The sequence below is a fragment of the Chaetura pelagica genome, unplaced genomic scaffold (assembly GCF_000747805.2).
Source record: "Chaetura pelagica isolate M959 unplaced genomic scaffold, ChaPel_1.0 scaffold273, whole genome shotgun sequence".
Classification (NCBI taxonomy): Eukaryota; Metazoa; Chordata; class Aves; order Apodiformes; family Apodidae; genus Chaetura; species Chaetura pelagica.
In genome coordinates this window covers 1,155,391-1,175,454 of record NW_009952828.1, presented here as the reverse complement: position 1 = coordinate 1,175,454, position 20,064 = coordinate 1,155,391, and the positions used below count along the sequence as shown (strand labels likewise).

At 41.7% G+C, this 20,064-nt stretch overlaps 1 protein-coding gene across 5 annotated transcripts in view; it reads right to left on the bottom strand.

Annotated features, from left to right (window-relative positions):
• PUM1 (pumilio RNA-binding family member 1) overlaps nucleotides 1-16,352 on the bottom strand; it is a 78,186-nt gene extending 61,834 nt beyond the window's left edge. For 3 of the 5 annotated variants that reach the window (XM_009995153.1, XM_009995154.1, XM_009995156.1), the window contains exons 1-2: nucleotides 15,985-16,347; nucleotides 1,499-1,567 (exon numbers count right to left, since the gene is read on the bottom strand). In XM_009995153.1, the coding sequence (XP_009993455.1) occupies nucleotides 1,499-1,567; nucleotides 15,985-16,347 (432 nt within the window). Of the gene's footprint in view, nucleotides 1-1,498; nucleotides 1,568-15,984 lie in introns of all 5 variants that reach the window. The other 2 variants (XM_009995155.1, XM_009995152.1) reach the window with 1 other exon arrangement.
• Between the last annotated feature and the right edge of the window lie 3,712 nt (nucleotides 16,353-20,064).

The following is a 20,064-nucleotide window of genomic DNA, read 5'->3' as shown; positions in this document are numbered from 1 at the left end:
TTAAGCTAACATGACCTAATGCCACAGTAAGTACAAAACAAGTGCTGTACTTACTTCTAATAGGTTTTCAAAGAGCTTGTATGCTCACTGTCTGAAAATGAATGTCTTGGGTAAGTGAGATGTTAAAAAAGAATATTCACAGAACATTCACACTCCCATCATTTCACTGGCATGCTTCATATGGAGGCACATCAGCTGTTTCTCAGCACTTCAGATGGATTTTTAATGTCATGTTTTCTCCTTTGCATGCTATTACTTTTAGTCAACAGACCCAATGTAGGTTAATATAACCTAGAGAAAGATTTTCCTATCAGGCACTCTCTAATCAAAACACAACTCAGTATTGTGATCTTCCAGAGAAGGAAGGAATTTGAGGAGGGAAGCTAAGCTGCAAGAACCATGAATTCCCTGAGGTTCTTCACCTGAGAGAGGGCACTTGCCTATGAATCCCACCATGCAAGTCTTGGTTCACTGTCTTCTCCAAAACAGTAATTTTTAGGTTCTAGGGATTTTTTATTATTATTTTTTTAACTTGGCTCATAAACCAGGTAACAGAGATAGGATGGACTAAGAGCAGAGAAAACCAACCTAGGGTGGACTAAACGTGGAGAAAGCCAGTCTGAACTTGACAGGAATCAAAAAGCAAGGCTCTCCAAAACAACAGACCTATATCGAGCTGACCTGCTGTATGTTACTATCCTCCTACAAAACATGATTTTCTCATCTCTTCTCCCACAAGCTTCTAAAGGGACTGACTATAAAAGGGAATAAGACAAAGAAATCCAAGCATTTACAGCCAGCTTTCAGGAACCTACCACAGCCCAACTACAGTAACTTGCTGTTCTTTCAAGTCACCCTAAAAATAAGTAAATTCTCTTTTCTCAAAGAGACCCAGTGGCCATCTCCCCCAGATCTGACACCTCCTTACTGCGTTGTGAGATTAAAATAACCCTCAAAAGGTTTTTATCAAGTTAGAACTGGAAGGGCTGTTATCTGACAACTCCTGCTTGGTCCTTTTGACCTGTCCGAAGTGCTTATCACTTGCGCAGCCCCTGATTACATTGCCCAGCTACTTTAAATGTGAAACACAGTCCTGTGCTTTCTGACAAGAGCCTAAAGGTGGCCAGGAGTGGAAACAGGGCAACAGACAATGACAAACGACTAAACTCCCAATACTATGGGGTCTGAGATCACTGGATCCCAAAATAAACATGCTACAAGTATTGAAACACTTGTCACAAGACATATTTCTAACTGTTCTTTTACAACCACCATTTTACTGTTTGATGACACAACAGGTGGAAGGCTTAGCTGTTCCTCCTACTAAGATGTATTCCAGCCTGACAGGTTTTTATTTTGCTAAAGCACACACACACACTTCACAGACATAATGGAGAACTTTCAAATTCAGAATCATTCCAGCAGCCATAAAACCTGTTCTTTCTTTCCCTCCTCCCCCCAAAATGCATAGATTTTTTTCTGCAGGCTTTTCACTTACCTCTCCCATAGCCCGTCCTTCCAGAGCAAGCGCTTGAAAATCATGATTCAGCTCATCCATGGAACGCACCTATTTACAGATGGGCAAGAAAATTAAATGAGGAAATGCTTGTATTTGTTTCTCTTCATAACAGTTTACAGCAATTTTTCTGGTACAGACTGAGAGTTACATTCCATATTACAGCATGTAACAAGGTTACTGAGCTCCAAAGGATGACTTACCTTTAAGAGTTCCAGAAGCTAAAACATTTATAGCATTAGATTTATACATAGACAGAAAAGGAGAAACTAGCAATTACTTTTAAGACACACAAAGTCTAAATGCAACTGCCTTTGCTAAGCACATTGGAGACACTAATATTTCACAGCGAGTTGCATGATTTCTAGTGAGGAAGTCAATGCATAAGCAACGAGTCAGAAACATTTCCCTTCAGGTGAAAATCAAGTATAGACTCTAGAAAAAAAACTGGCAAGGTTACATTCAAGTTACATGGATGTCTCTCATCGGGACAAGTCCTTACAGATGCAGCCATTGAGCAGAAGGGGAAAAAAAAACCAAGAAAACAACTATGGACTTGAGGACAAAGCACAGAGGTTCAACCACGTGCTGAGATTCAAACTGAATGATTGCTCTCCTCAGGTAACACACCTGTATCAAAGCAGGGCTTATTCCAACAGCCACAAACACTTACGATGGCACATAAGCAATACAACACACCTCCTACTCAATGTTTACACAATCCCTGCAACCCAACAGATCTGATACAACTTTCTGCTAGAGCAGGTTTGTAAACACTTGTTTATGAGGAATCCACACCCTCTATTCACCATAGTCCTTTAGGGACTTTTTAATATGCAGTGTTCGGTCATGTCACCACTGAAGATGTTGCAGGCGATTTGGACACAGCCCCTTCCAGGCCAAGTGAAGGAACCTGGTGGGTGACTTAGAGGACAAAAAAACCCAAAAACTGCTTTAGACAATAATGCACCACCCTGCCAGTGGCCAGTGCTGTAAGCATATTCACTGACCTTAACCCTGACTTCTGATAGTCATGCCACTACTTCCAGCAGAACCAAGTCCAGACTTTGTTACAATTGTTTAATCAGATCTGAATTCTTCTACTATTCTGTGACAATACTACCGTGCAAAAGATTAGTAACATTGTTAAACTACCTAATACATATTTATCTAATTTACAAATTCTCAATGGCCAGTCACAGTTTAAAAATAAGGTATCCTCTCATTACTTTATCTCAGTTCAAAGTTATTTTCAGTTGTACTTCAGTCTTACCACCTCCTGTGTTGACGCTTATCACATCCACCATGAACACACAGACTAAAAGCAGGACTGCACCTTCCAGAAACTACAGCAACACCAAAGACTTTCCTTTGCTGTCAACCCCATCCCTGATCTGCCAGCAAAGATAGCTCAGTTGCCTCATGTGAGATAGAGGTTAATAAGACCAAATTCTTCTGTGAAGAATTTCAAGCTGAACTTATGGAAACCCTCAGATGTGCTAAGCCACAGAAGCTGAACAGCAGCAAATTATTATTTCCATGAGCCATCTGAGGAAGAGTGATGTTCATTACTCTCCCTGTTTAAGCAATGTCCCAGCAAACCACAGGTGCAGCTGCAATGGCCCTGCTCCAGGCCATGCAGTGCTGTGGGATGTGCTGGTGCAGGAGCAGAGGCTGCTTTAGCACATGTCCCCCAGCCTGGCCCAACCAAACTCCCAAAGGTGGATCTCGTGCTATGGGAACCTCAAGACAAAGCTGCAAGAAAGATACATTCCTAGCATAAAGAAAAAGGATATTCAGAGACATATGTATGTTCTTTTGGTCACACCCCAGCCCTAGCAGTTCCCTGCTGCCAGGCTGAGCTCCCCTCACAGCCCCTGTCACACTCAGGTCCCTGGTGAAAGTCCCGTGCAGAACACACAGGCAGCTTCTGACCAAGAATGACCTCTACTTCTCAGCCCCTCTCGCCCTTCTTTATGATACTTCAGCATGTTAGGTGGCCATCGAGTATTTTTAAAAATGCATCTTCTATTTGTTCACATTAGATGCAAGAACATTTTCACAGATGTCTTGCTTAAGCACTTGTCTTGAGTAGAAAAACGTGTCATCTTGTTAGACCAATTACAACAGCACAAATATGAGACTCACATCCACACACGAAGCTGTGCTCCCATGCTGGCCTGAATTCTTGGTGGAGAAGATAGAGCTGGTGTAACAAGGACATAGTTTTCAGCACTGTCAAAGCCTTCAATGCAAGCTCATGATCTTCCAACAGAAACCACAGCAATTCTTGTTTCTCCAAGAGGTACAGCCCAGTAAGCTACACAGCCCTCCCCAGTGCTGACCATCTGTCTGCTTCCAATGTGGAAATGCATGTTTGTCTTCCAATGATGCCATGATAATTAATAACTACAGAGGTGATACAGAGACCAAAACAGAGTGGTAAAAGCCAAAAGGAGGATTAACTTTACAGCAAAGTGCATCTCAGCTCTTTCATACCTGGTTGGTTTAACCACACCATTATTTTCACTTCTCTGGTAAGGGTCTGACAGAAGTGTCCTTCAAACATGTCCTAGCTTGCAAATTGCCATCCTGTCCTCCCAGATAAATGATACACCATAGAAAGCTGCTTCCATCTCCTTCCCAAATATACTTTATCCCAATAACTATTAAAAGTAGAAAAAATAATATTGGTTTCTTTATCTGCTATCAGACATCAGGCAATGGAAGAAATTATTCATCACAGATATTTAAGTCCCACCCTTAATAATCTCTCTTACACCAATACTAACAATGATGGATAAAAACATTTTCTAAATCAGGTTTTCATGCCTTACTTTGGGGCACTGTATGCTCAAACATATCCACCAATTTTGAGGCCCTCTCTTAGTCACATAGTTCCTGTATCTCCACAATTTGCTGTATTTATTTGTAATACAGGCCAGTTTATTATTCAGTTTTCAAAGACTGAACCAAAAGGTTCTCTTCTCATTTCCCCACTTCCATAATATCAAATAGCAACTCTTCTTTCACCTAGTTGTCTTCTAGTGTCCACAAACACTACAGGGCTCCCATTTCCTTTTGAAAGGAGAACGAACAGTTTCTGAAACAGCATCACACGAAGCCAAAGTCACTTTCCTACACCTTAGCATTCCAAAAGGCAGGCAATACTCTGGAATGATAATTAGATATAGGTGATCTGCCACCTCACCAGGATCTATTCCTGTTAACAATCACTGACCTATAATGAACATAGACAGGGAGAGCAGAGTCACAATGGTGTAAACACTAGAAGCAAGGAGGTCCACAGAAAGATAACTTATTCACAGATGAGTACTACTATCAAAGAGATTCAATTACCATAAAATTGGGTTCACCACTGAGCCTGAGTTTTTAAAGAAATCCAGAAGACAATGCCAAGATAAATTGGCTGCACAATGAAGAAGTGCCCTCACATCTGGATATGACATGACAACCTGGTTCTTTGGAGGAAGAAGAATGGAAGGGTCTGGAGCATGAGCCTTCTAAGGAGTGTCTGAGGGAACTAGGATTGTTTCATCTGTAGAAAAGAAGGCTGAGGGGAGACCTTCTTGCTCTTTACAGTTGCCTGAAAGGAGGCTGGAGCAAGGGGGGAGTCAATCTCTTCTCCCAGAGAGCAAGTGATAGAACAAGAGGAAATGGCCTCAAGTTGTGCCAGGGAAGGTTTAGATTGGACATTAGGAATAATTTATTCCTCTTGTCAGGCTCTGGCACAGACTGCCCAGAGCAGTGGTGGAGTCTCCATCCCTGGAGGGATTTCAAAGCCACATAGGTGTGGTGCTGAGGGACATGGGTTAATGGTGGCTTTGGCAATGCTGGGTTAACTGTTGGACTTGATGATCTTAAAGGTCTTTTCCAACTCAAATGATCCCATGATTATCTAGTTAATTAAAGAGATGATCTTGAGAAACATCAGGAATCACATGAAGTGAACCAACAAAACTTGACTCCTGCTCTCAGCCAGCAGCACCCCTCAAACACCCATTTCAGTCACTTCCAGGCAGGCAAGATGCAGAGTGCACTGCCTCAGCACCTACCAGGACCAGACCTCCCTACCTTCTTGTCAAGAGTTCTTGTCCTTTCTAATAGCACCAACAACCAGCAAGCTTGCTTTTAAAGCCTGCTTAGCAAAACTCAGGCTCTGCACATCACTGCTACCGAACAAGAGTTACAAAGCAATTTAATTGCCTAAGAACATTCTTCTCTTTCACATTAAATGCTGTGTATGCACTCAGGAATTATGTAAATCTCACCAAAATTAATGAACATCTCATTCAAGAAGAGTACTTTTCAGGCACGCTAATATATGAATGTGTGTCACTGTAACACACTCCAGCTCACAGCCACTTCACTGGCTCAGAAACAGCCTCCTGCCTGCAGGGTGGCAGCGCCCACCACAGAACAGATTTGGCCAGCATGCTATGGAGACGCTAGAGCAAACCCAGGGGAGCACTTCACCAAGCCTGGAGGCAGCTCAGTCTTTCAAAGCCTTCCTAACCAGTTCTCACCTTTGCTCTGAAAAACATATGATAGAGCAAGAGACAGCTGCAGCACTCATTGCAGACTCTCTAGGTCAGACCTCCTCATCTCATTTTTGGTCTCCTCAATAGAACCTTTGGCCCCACTCATGCTGAGGCTACAGAGACCTTTCCAAGTTTCAAGAGCAGATACCCACTGCCCATTTTAGAGAGGACAGGATAAAACACACCATGCTTTCTGCTCTCATCTACTGCAGACTGCAATACCAACCAATTTCTCCCCAGGTCAACAGTCACTTTCAAAACTCTACCTCCCACGCAGCAGAAGAGCTTCTCAGCCACTCTGCACTGAACATTCACTGTGGATCTTCCAACCCCTCAAGCAGCTCACAGCTAATTTATGTCAAGTAGCCATCTTACACAGGATATATTTATTTTTTGAATAAGATTAGAGGGTCTCACCATTGCAAACTCAATGACAGCAGCTCAGAATCAAATGCTCTCCTGGTCCCAAATCCACCCAGACATTAGTCCTTGTGCCTGTGTGGAACATTTTGGAATTTATATAACTAAAAGCAAATAAACTGAAGGGAATATTCCAGCAGTTAAAGATGTATTCACCAGTACCATTTGGTACTGGGCCTGCTGCTCACCCACCACAGCACAAACCCAGACAAGACACTCTCCCCTGCCTCTGAGCCTCCCCAAAAACATACACTGTTACAGCCAGTGTTCAGAAGTTTCAGAAGTTTTTTTCTCACAGAAGAGCAGAGCAGACTCAGGTGATCATCCCAGGCATCACCAGAGACCCAAGGGTCTGAGTCACTCATACGAGTGATTTTTAAGAGCAGGGAACAACTTGGAGAGGCCAGGACAAACCCTATTCTCTTACACCTCTGACAGGTCATCCCAAAACAGAGGTTGATGTCCCAGTGCTGGAAACCTGCAAAGCAAAAAAGGATGAGCAGGGAAACCTGGAAAAGCACCAGCATGCCCACAGAAAGCAGCAATCAACCCAAGCACCTGACTGGATACACTGCACTGCAAACACCAGTTAATTTTAACCCAGCAAACAAGGCCCACAGGGCTAAATGGCACTTGTCAAAAGGAATTCTGCAGTCAGTTAAATGAACAGGAACTGAGGCCCTGAACTGTCCCTACAATTGCTAAACAGTGATTTAAAGGATGTAACAAATTAACATGAGAGTAACAGTATATTTACTTTCACATTTCCAGTACCTTTTTTTTATTCTAGAATAATCCCAGGGTTTTTACCAAACCCGTAGCCAGTAGCTAGGTAGCTGAACTGTAGTTTTAAGCAAATATTAATGTCAACAATCAGTGTTAATACAACACCTTATATTAAGCAAATATGGTTGGTAATATGACCTTTACATATAAAGCCAAAGTGTAATGCTGAATTACATTTCATGGTCTGCAGGCGTCTCAAGGGGATTATACACTAGCCTTATATATATATATAAAGGATTCCTCATTTGTGTAGAATTTATATTCATTTAGACAGACACACAGCAAAACCATGAAAGGCTAAATTTCACTCTTCATCACAAAGGATTTTTTCTTCCTCCTTATGCAAGTGATGTTTCCCAGTAAGACAAAGGACAGGTAGAATTAAACCAAGTAATGGGGGGCTGAAGGGGGAAAGCAAAACATTTAGGAGAAAAAGCAACCAAAGAAACAAACTAGAAAGTGCTCTGGAAAAAAAAAGAAAAAGGTGAGAAATAAGCAGCTGAGAAATATTCTACCTGATGATGTAAAAAATTGTCTCTAGAAGTGCACCAAGAAGCCAAAGGGTTTATTACTTTTATTTTTTGATGTTGGCCAACATTAAACAGATCGAATACCTGCATTTATTAGTGGTAACAGTGACTGAAGAGAGTTTAAACTATCTATTTCTATTAAGCCAATTATGTTAAATAGGGTAACCAATGCAAACTAGAAGGCTGCTTCTGTAAGTCTCAGCTTTCCAGCATCTCCTTTTCTCCTCTTCCTACCACCACTCCCCAAGTAGCTCTATTCCCAAGGCTGCTTTTCCCCTTCCCCCGCATTTTCTTATGCCAGGATCTATCAAGCCCCCAGCTGACCACCCCTTACACTAGAGAACTTGCTCTCCCACAACCCCTCTCCCCATATTCTACTTCTGACCAGGAGGCAAAGCCCTCAAGACATCACCTGCTCTAACTGAGGCAGGATGGGCATTGAAAAGGCTGGATTTTGCAAAGCTAGAATATGTAAATGGCTGTTTTCAAAATTTCTTTGATCTATAGTAAATTTCAGGGCCAACTGCAGCCTCCAGTCATGCCAGCCAAGCAAATGAACTCCTGGGTATCCTACACATACCATAAGGGATTCTGGGGGAAGCACCTAAACTTATCTGCCAGCCTGGCAAACAAAAGCACTGTCAGGGGCTGGGTGCTGGGACCATAAGTCCATGGGGAGCACTGCCTGTGCTGTGCCCCAGCCAGCCTGAAGGGAGCCCACTAACAAGCTCTGTACAACCTTGATGGGACGACCTTGCTACAAGACCACTCGTTCTGCTTTCCCAACCCCACAGAGTAACATAGGAAATGGTGTTACTGCTACACATGTCAGGATAGATCAAAATGTCATGCCTTCTGAGCTCCTAAGATGAACATTTATTTGTTGCTTGTGAGAAGACAAGAGATGAGAGTCTGCAGGTTCTCCTGTTTGCACAGGGACATTATGAGTGCTTACCTAGAGCACCTCAAAGTGTGGTTATTACTTGCATATTTATTTTTAACTCATGCACTCTGCAAGTGTGAAAAGCCAAGTGACGTGGAAAGTTTCCATCCATTAGGCCTCCACATTTTAAGTCTTGCTGAATTTGTGTAGGTAAAAACACCAACTACCTCTATTTTCTCGTAAAACATTCCTCAAAAAAAGGTCAACATTACTACAGGAACATCAGTCTTCAGACAATAAAAACAAGAACCACCAAAAACATTCAGGCTGCTGCCTGAAGAAAACATCCTTAGAATTGAAAGAAAAAAAGAAATATGGCTGGGTGAGCAGCCACTTTGTAGCACTTGATTTACGTACTCACAAGTTGTTAAAGCTTTTTGAATTAACCAATGGTTTACAAGTCTAAGATGGAAAGAAATGTGTCCTACTCAGCTGTGGGAGCTTGCCTGTGTTCCTCTGGTTTGAGCAGCTCTCATGGCACCTTATTTTAAAAGGTATCTACCTTGTGTACACACACAAACACACACGTAGTATATAGGAGAGGAAAAAAAGGTATTTACCAGCTGACAGTAAGAAAAGCACTCACACTGTCAACAACAGGCTTGCCACTAACAACTAGATCCAGGGTTAAAATATGTTGTTCCACCAACTGATTACAGCACTATTTTTAGTCCTCTCCTATAACAATAATCAGTAAAGAAAGAATGTGAAGTCACAAGTATTAGACAGGATTAGGTGGTTTAACTACTATTTTAGTAGCAAAGGATTCATCATTAGTATTGCTACTACCATTAGCATTCAAAGCAAAAAGCTATTGAAATTGCAGATTGGCTAATGCTTTACATGGCATTTAGCCAAGATGATTAACAATTCAGGGTACAGAAATAAATGTAAGAAAGGCAGCCTTTCAGAATGGCTCAGCTTAGTTAGCTAATTATGTTTTTCCTCAGATTTTATTCACTGAGGGAAGTGCTTCATTAATGTGGAATTTAGGTTATTCTGCAATGTCTTGGGCACACATTGTTGGGGCGCAAACTTCCAAACTAACAGGCTACAGAAGAAGCAACCTTAATTTTGCCCTGCTGGAGCTTGCAATACCTTGGGAAAACTGTCTTCTGCTTCCCAGGAGCATGCATGGATAAATGCTTTTGTGCGAGCACTCAGGGCCACACTAAGATCTGGCTCGTCTGATCCCTGGGAAGACTCTTCCTTAGAGGCAGACTCCTACCTCTATTCTGATATCCTGAAATTTAAATTCAGAGGGAAAAAGGTGTAAGGAAGATCAGGAGCAGAGGTGAGTGGCCCCTCGCCAGGCTGACTGTTGGCAGCAGGGCCAAGGGCTCATCTCAGGCTTTAATAACAGCCCAATTTTACGCAGCACAGAATCCAGGTCTGAGGCACAAGGTAAGTAACCCAGCCAGATGTTTCCAGTAAAAACAAATGCCCCAGGACAAAAGTTACCATTAACAAAGGAAGAGGAGTAACAGGATATCAGAGAGCAGCTCACTTGCTGTGAGGAGCACAGCACCACACGATATCTGCACAAAGGCAAGTTTGTTCATCCCAGACCCGCAAGATCAGTCAGCAATGACAGCTTAAAAACTGCCTCAGCATACACCTATAAGTCAGTTTTCAGACACAAGCAACACAAGATTCAATGCTCTGGAACAGCTCTTTGTTGAGAAGATTTCCAATCAGCAGCTGAAATTAACTATGCTGTACCAGTCTGCAAGGAACAGGCACTGTGGATGGATGATATGGCTTCTATCTTAGGTAACATTCCACTCTTTTACAAAAACGCTATGAATATCACAACGTGTTCTGCAGAAGCATTGATAGGTCACACCAACTCAGCAAACCACAAAAGAGCTGATAAAGGGGAAAGCAAAGTTGGAGAGAGGGGTGGAAGAAAACAAGCAGAAGCTATGCTCTGATACAGTTCTGTTCAAAACACACTTGGGTGCAATATATTAACTGAAATACCTGAAGTCTTCTTGAAGCATTGAAATTTGCAATTTCAATAGTGTGAAATTATCTTTGCCCTCCTGAGGAAGCACCACAGCAAAGAGGCAGGCCACAAAGGCAAAACACCACAGAGAAATCCCAGAGCAAACACGTTAGGTCACTTGTGCAATCCCAACTAGAGCCAGGTATCTTGCACCTGCCTGTCAGGGATCATAAACCCCAGACTCAGAGGAAGCCGACTCCGAAACTGACTTCCTGAAGACTTCAGGGTGGCTTTTCTCCCTTGTATAAGAGAAGGAATTTCCAATACTCAATCTTAAATACCCAAGTAAGCCAATCTACTCATGCTGCTTCTATCTCAGGAGGCATTTAGAAGGGGCAACATAAAGCAGAAAAACTAAATTAAACGTTGCAATTCCCCTTGCACAAGACACTCCCTTTATTATAGAGAAATCTCTGCACAACAAATCAGCTCAACTAGATATTTCATTTCAGCTACATAATATGTTCTAAATTATGTGGGCATCAAGTTGGCACAGGCATTTCAGTGTCAATTTAAGATAAGCCCTAACCAGCTCACTGTAACACAAGGAAGTACCCATGAAAATTCAACAGGTTTAATGAAACATCAGAAAACACTCTTCAGGAACAGAGCCATGTGTTCTATCAAGTGGTGTATGTGATCAAGGACTCCTCCATGCCTTCAACTCTAGCCCAGACAACAAGCCAGATTATTTGGACCACGGTTGCCCTTGTACACCAGGTGCTTTGCATAGGCTGATCTGTCCTAAAGAGTTAACCAGTCACTTAACTGCGATTTACTTGAAAAGACTGAACATCTTGTCTTCTGTTTCCTCTGCTTCTGGGATCTTTCAGAGGACCCTAACACAGCTTCAAGGTAAAGCCTGGTCAGGGTGCCTGACAACAGGCATAAAACATGTCAAACATGGTCAAATTCAGACACTTTCAGAGCATCAAGCAGCACAGTTTGAGAAGAAGTGCTCCACAAAGGCAGCTGCCAGGAGAATCACCTTCTGTCTCCACTTGAATTCAAGTTCCCAGTTAAGAAGCTGCACAGCGACATTGCCAAAAGCACAAAACCCAGCCCTGTTGCTCTCACTATTCTTCACCAACTATATGTGAAAAATTCCCCACATTCAACAAGCTGATCCCTGCAGAGTTCTATTGTCTCCAATTATTAATTAAACACGCTCTCAAAGAAAGTAAACGCCTAAAATCATTTGCTTCTACTAAGTAACTCCCTTGTTACCCTAACTGCAATTTAGGCAGTCTAAGTATATCCATTGACTGTAATTCAGGAGGGACCACCACCAGAGAAACTCTCTTGACTCCAGTTCAAGAACATACATGCATGCACAAGTCACAAGAGACCCCCAGCCAAGAAAACCCAGCCAATTTTCCTGAAAGCCTGCTCAGTGTTGATAACTTCTCCCAGCTGAGTATCTCAACTGTCTTTTCACTCCCCTCAGGAGTAGTAGATGGGTGTTGGGGTTTTAATAAGATAGACAACCTCTCACAACCAAGACATATACAACCTAGGCCATCATTCATCAGGAGTCATCTCCTACATCTTCACTCACCTACTTGAAGTAAGATTCTGATCTCTACCCATTTATTACTTTTTTATTCCAGAATAAACAACAAAAAGTCACTTCAGTGCAGCTGGTGTAATTGACCAAACAGCCTGTAGAGCCATCAGGTATCAGAAATGAACAACAGCCTAAACCTCTTCAGTTTTAACCTTAGAATTGCAGGCAGACATTGACACTTAACCTCCTCTTCCTTTCTTTCATGGATAAAAAGAGAATACTTCATTTTGCAGCCAAGACCTGGCTGATGGAAGTGTCTTCCATGTAGTAGGAAGTTTGGTGATTAAGTATTTGTAGCTGCAGACAGCTGGAAGTTTGCTTAGGAGTTCAGAGCTTCCAACCTAGAAAAAAGTTTGATTTCACCATTACATCAGTGTCTGCAAGAACAAAGAGGAATTTATAATGTATGCTATTTGTGTGGCTGGTTTATCTTTGATAGCTAAATGTGCAAAATGACAGTAGCATCTTTAATTACTTAGTTTTATATATAAAAAAAAACTTCCCCCCTTCTACTTTATGGAGGAAGAAAGGGAAAAAGCAAAGGGAAGAGAAAATGCCTAGGTAATACATGAAAAGGACTGGCATTTTCTTCCCATACACAACAAGAGGAGGTTATCTATTTCCTTGGGAGCATAGCAACTTTGTCTTAAGTCATCCCTACTAAAGCCATCCACAGCCCAGTTCTCAGAGCTAACAGTGGAATGACGAACAAATGGCAAGCAGGAACAGTCAGTACTATAAAAAATAAAAAGCAAGGATCCCGTAAATAAGTTCTGACTCACAACACTCATAGGTATTAAATCACACATAATGAAATGCTATCATTTGGTTAAAATCACTGGAATATTATCACCAGAGACAGATGCCTGCTTACATACCTAACAAAGAAGAACCTGGGATTCACGAATTTTAAAAAATCCCTCTACCTTTAATTATGACCTCCCAAGCTCTAAGCAGACATTAACCTATATTACCCTATAATTATTTTTTCCAACTTCCCATTTCCTAATCTTCAATGCAACAAAGCAAGGGGCCTCACTGCATTCTCTTTGACAATCTAAAATCAAAAGTACAGCAATACAAGTGTATATATAAGGAATTAAGATTTAGCAAACACCCATAATAATTCCCCACCTCTCTGCATGTCCCAGCAGTTCCTCCCACTTCTGTTCCTGCAGGACAAATTCAATTCTATCCAGGCTAAATCCAAGCTGAATTAAATCATTGTGCATGCTTAAGAGTAGTTCGTGCTTCAAGGACTTTATAATTTAAGAAATAGATACAGAAGTGGCCAAAAAGTCAAAAGGGATGGCAGTATTAGGATTACATATATCCTGCATTCTGCTTCCCATGAGTAAAAGCCTGAGGCAAACAGAGAACCATGGAAAAAGAGGCACTCAAGAAAGGCTAAAGCAAATAAACACAAGAACACTGCCCAGCAATCACTGGAGTACATAGTATGGAATTAAAACACACAAGAAAAAGGGCTACTTCCCATCTCAGAGTTGACTTTGAAGAAATAAAATACAAAGATTGATTTAAAGATACACACTGAATGCAAAACACCAGGCGGTTTGAGAAATGCACTACAGCTGATTTAACAGCCACCAGGAAGTAGAACAGATAAGGTACAACGTTAATTACATTATAGTGAGTATTTCTTGAGCTTCAGATCACAAAAGACAAGGGGGGAAAATAAAGAAAGCATCACACACAACCTTGTGAGCTCAATCCTGTGGGTATATAGTATCTGTTCACTCTCAGCAGTGCTCTGCCTCCAAAGAATACAGGTGTTGCTGTTTTTAAAGTTCATTTAAACTAGTGCAAGCTAATGAGTTTTTATTTCATTAAGTGATAAATTTATTAGTATCATTTCACTCCATAAGCTACTGAAGAAAATAAAGCTGAGGAAGAGCAACACATCTTCTGAAATAAGGGCAAGGCTCTGTAACAGGCAGGATTCTTTTGAGTAAAAGTTTAAGTGTTCTGGTTATTCAAGAATGGAGTAAAAAAATAGTTCAAATAGCAGTACAATTTTCAATGACTGCAGGGTTTGGATGTCCAGTCCCTTGTCTCCTCAGTCTGCAGTGAGTTTGGTTGTCTTTGCTTTCAGGGGTTTTCAGAGAAAGAAAGAAGAAAGTGATGAGTTGGAGGAGAAATGGATTAAGAACTTTATGATGTTCATTTTAATTCACGAAGTCATCTTTCCACAATATGTCCAAACAAAAGCAGTCCCTGCCCAAACATCTCCAATACCAGACCACATGATAGCTTTTATTTGAAAAGCCTTTCAGTAAGAAAATTTTACTTTCTATTTCTTACACAACTCAAAGACCATTAAGATCTCTTCCATCAATGTCTCTTGAAACAAGTTTTACATTTAGTGCTTGAAAACTTGGGCAGTTAATAGGAAAACTACATCTCATTTCAATTAAGCTACTTTCTTTAAAGTGATAACTAAATAGTGTGTTTCCAGATAAGGAAATAACAATATTCTTCTGGCTGGTTTGGACACATAACAGTATTTTATGTGATTTTTTTCTTCCAGAAGTTAACAGGGCACTTGTGTTTACCTCTTTGTTGATGTACACACTGACTTCAGTGAGGTTGCAAAATCTACTGCAATGTTTGCTTTTAAATGGTCTGGATGGCAACATATCCCCCGGGAGGCACAGCAGAGGAACAAGGGCTTGCTCAGTTTTATTTGAAAAACTAGAGGCAGAAGACATTCATAAAGGCTGCTAAAAGCTTTTGTGTCTGCTGCTGTGACAATATTTGTGGGAAGCATTTGTTTTTAAGATGTGCTTACACTTCAGTTCTGCTTCCTCAGCAGAGGAAGTGTATCTCTTCTTTGAGGAGCGAGTTACAGGTCAGGGGCAGAAAGCTGGAGTGAGTCGTATACTCATTTAACTCGTAGCACACCCGACAATACAAGTACTCAACAGACTTCTAGTAAACACTACTACTGAGACATGATCTTGCCCACTACCCTTTTAAAACCTTAAGTCACTGTAAGAAGTTTGCTGTGTTACTAAAAGCACTGTTTCATTACATCCTTAAGGCTGTTCTCTCCTCAGTTCAGCTAAGCACATTAACAGCACCTTCCTTTCCCAATTCTATCAAAAAAAAAAAAATAAACACCCCAAACCCAAGACAAATAAGCAAAGAAAACCAGGAAAACACATTACCAGCAACTTCCAGAACTGTGTATTTCGATATTGGGAATGGTAAAAGCCCCAACCTACATGCATTGGCAGTTTTGTAATACCATTACATAAGAATTATTTAACTACAGCAACAGATCTGAAAAGCAGAAGCAGTCACTGCTACACTGGTTCACATATCCAACAAAAAAAAAAAAAAAAAAAAAATAAAAACAAAATCAATAAAGGGAATGATGGATTTTGCAAACACACATTGACTGTCACAGAGAGTGGACTGGGATTTCAACACCCTCAAGAGCAGAATGTTTCAGGTTATAACTACCGAGGCCTCGCAATCCTGGAAAGAGAAAACAAAAAGCACAACTGTTGCCATTCCAACGGCACAATAATAACCAGTTTAAGCCTTAAAAAGCATCATTGAAAGCATCTATCAGAAGCCCGAGGTGTTCACGTGTTGAGTTTGGAAACATGGAACTTTTTTTTTTTACCTGATGTTCTGCATGAATGTTATCCCCAGTAGGCCAGCGATGTTTGCTGTTATTATAGCCGCCTCCACCACTTCCTCCTCCCCCAAGCTGCTCACCATGCTGCCTCTGGAAGAAGTAATCCACCATAGCGTCGTCCTGGGAGCGGCCTGCAACTCCTATGGATCCAGGAACAGGACTGGAGTGTGTCCCTGCTGCAAGTGCCTGGTTTGCAGCTGGCTGTGGCTGAGCCTGGGACCCTGTTCCAGATGTCAATACAACAGGCATGGTGGGATTAGCTGTATCTTGAGCGTGCTGCTTCAGGTGGGGGCTGAACGAGTCCTGCCAGAGTACTGCTTTTCTCTTCAAAACACACGCAACGCTCATTCCACCAACACCTACGAGGGGGAGAGACGGCGACAAAGAGAGAAGGAAAAGGAAACATTAAATCCTTACAGCTTCAGCTTGATATAGTAAATAACACACCCATCTCATGACTGGAAGGGACACATCACAATGCCAAATCGGACTCCTTTAGCATTGTTATTTGCTCCATTAACCTGGCAACTAAAATACCGTATCAAAGCACACACAAGCCAAAAACCCCCATATCTAGTGCTGTGAAGTGTTATCAGCATACCCAAGATTCATGGAAAGTGCCCATTACACCAAAATCAAAACACCAATTTAGGAGGTGGACAAAACACCAACTGGAGTGCTGTCACAGAAAACTGCTAGAAAGAAAGCCCCCAAACAACCTGGTGGAACACAAATTACGCCATCAGTGCCTGCCCTGCTTGTTTACACCTGACAAATCAGGAGGCAGATCTTCAAACAGTGCACAAGTCCCACTGTATCACAGTGTGTTCACTCAGTCATGCAACAGTTGTTTGCCTTTTTGCAAATGCAAAATTAAAATACTGGATTTCTGCTTGCACAGTTAATTAAGTCCCAAACACAAGGTACACCCTTCCTGTAAACTCAGAAGCTGGCTTTGGTCATGAGATGGTGAAACACACTGGCATGTTTTGACTGAGATTCCCTGGAGAAAGAGCAGCTAACCTCTCAGTGCCCGGATCTCAGCAGAACCTTCCAGAGCCAGAGCAGCCAGTAGTGCAGGTCCCACTGTCAAAAACACCCAGGGAAAGCTGGATGAGTTGCAGAAATCATCCAACACTGAAAACACCTTTTTCAAATGCTCTGAAAATATCTCAAATGCTCTGCAAAATCATCTGTGCACAGGAGGACAACTAGCAGCCTAGACTGGCAGCAACTCACTGGTTTATTATCCCCCCAAATATTTTGATAGAAAGCCAGCAGCACAAAACCACACCTTGTTTGTTATTTGAAGACAAAACCATCAGCTGATCCTGAGAGCAACACAGACAATACACCTGTGAGCAGGAAAGTGGCTTCCCCCGTTATGCAACGCTCAGCCAGTGCAGAGCACACACAAAGATCAAATTTGCTTCTAAAGGCATGCCATAGTGTGAGTTATTATTATTTTTTAAAAAAGATTAATAGTTTATGACTTCAGTTACCTAAATGCATCCCCACAAATACCACAGAGTCACAAGGATGAAACTGAGGTGGGTGTTCAGCCCTTATGGGCTCCCACCACAGCTGCATAGCAGCACGAGAATGCTTTTACTATTGTACCTTGGTGGCTGAAAACCTTGGCCCTGATCCTGCCAGCAGCTCTGACAGCCTCAAAGGCAGCTCTGTTTCCTCTCTGCTCATCATAGTAGTTTTGAACAAGTCAGCTACTACAATCAACTTCCAAGAACAATTTCCTAACAGTGGAGAGAGAGAGTGGACACCAACAAAATCCAAATCCTTTATTTGATCAAACTTATTTATGCTTGTCCCACTGAGACCAGTGTTACTATTCAGAAGGAAATTACTATAAGAATAGCAGAGATAAGAGATTTTTTTAACTGCAGTTACAACATGCATTTGTTGACACACACACAGCCTCCATGGCCAGTAAACAAGCAATTCTTTTTCTGCAAATTCTTTCTGCAAAGCTTTTTATACATTCAAACACCTTCACCAATACCAGTAACATTCAACAGAACCAACTGCTCTTTTAAAAAGTCTGGAAATCACAACCTCCCCAAATACCTCATAAAACACTGTGACAGCACCTGGTATTACTGAACTGCTGCTGATTTTTAAGAATACAACAACAATACATTCTAATGGCATCTTCCCATTAGATTCCCTTTAATAAACATGATCCAAATCCTTCAATAACATGAAATGAAGCAATAAAACTCCTCTACACAATAGGAAAAAAAAAAAATTAAAAAAAATCAGTAATTACTGGTAAGAAATTAACGTATCACCAAGTCAGGTTGTGTAGTAATAGCAGACAATGAAATCTGAGCAGCCTCCAAGAAAGGAGGTTACAAGCTCTCACAGGGCAGTCTTTAAAAAAACAAAAGAAAAAAGAGGGAAAAAAAAAAAAAGAAAATAAAAAGATACTATGAATCCACAGAAAAGTTTCAAGTATCTCTATGTTGTGGAGTTCACACCAGGTACAAAGTTGCAACTGGAAGCCTGCACAGCCACCTCACCCTGCCCCCTCAAAGGTCCTTCTGTTCACAAATTCATTTCTGGTTTAATTTGCATGCAGATCGTTATTCACTGTGCAACTGTAAAAACTGGGGGGATTTTGAGAGTCTAGAAAAATCTCAGTCAAGGTACTACGAAGATCCACACAAGTGCCTCCTGCCCAGACGCTTCCTCTTTCGTCTCATACAGACGGATCCAAACACGAGAGCAAAACTTGGCAAAGGCGACATTTTGAAAGGGAGCAAAGGGGAAAGGAGCATTCTGGGTAGTTCAAGTTTAGTTCCAAGACGTGTTTTTATAGAAATGCCGTGTTAAATGTGGCGGACAGCTGAATCCTGTCATTCAAAGCACACAGAGCATCAGAAATATGTGAAGTCCCCTACACTACACACATTCGTGAGCGACCAGGCAGCTGCCAGACTCGCCACTGCTAATGGCTACTCAAGATCCTTTTCATTCCCAAATCCTTAGTAAATATATATATATATATATAACAAACTTTTCCCAGGGAAACCATTCGCTGGGAAGTTACCTATTTACAAACAAAGGCTTCGGCACTGCTACAACGTGCTCAAAGCAGGCAATTTTCTTTCTTCCCCTTTCAAAAACACAGCATGTAAATAAAATGCTCTGCGTTACCATTACAAGCAAAACACTCCAGATTATGGGGCATTCGACAAGCAACAAAAACTTCAGAGGCATCTCCATGCAAGTTTTAAGCTTAAAACTGGGGACGACGCTGAATAAAGCAGTTTTAATCCGCATGGAGAACAGCTACACATCCAGAGCTCCCCTGCTCTTATTAGATATACCTCTAAAAATAAGCAGGAATATTAAAAAATTAAGTCCACACAAGATGGGCCTTTCAAAAAGTTCAATCGGGAGCTGGAACCAAGCTTGGGTTGGGGTTTTTTTTTGAAAGTTATACTGGAAATTAAAGCCCAGCCATTGTTTGAGAGCTGTGTGGCCTACAAGAACTTTTCACGTTAAACCCTGTGTTTTCCTGGAAACCTGGGGAGACGCAGCAGGAAGTGGGTAAATTGATCATTGCTTAAACCAGCGTTAAAAAGATCCTAAGATAAATGCTGCCCCTTACCCCAACTCCCTCGCTCTTAATAAAGGAAATTCCTTACTCATGATCTGTCGAATACAATCTCTGCTCAGAACAAAGTTATTAAACACTGATCGAAAAAAAAGGGGAACAAAATTTAATTTAAAATAATCGAGTATTTATCAGATTGGGGCAAGAGACAGACTCTGAAAATTACAAGTTTGACATTAAAAAAGGGCCAAACGGGAAAACAAGATAAAAACAAGGGGAAAAACCCACACAAACACGAACCCCCCCCCCACCCCCAGGGTCACCCAGCACATCAAAAAAAGTATTGTCTGCCTTTTCCTCCCCTCCCTTTCTCCAGGCACCGCTTCCCTCCCTCTACCAGGGACACCGAACCCCCCAACCCCACCGGAGACCCCCCCAAAACCCGGGGTGGGGGGAACCCACCCAACCCAACACACACACACACC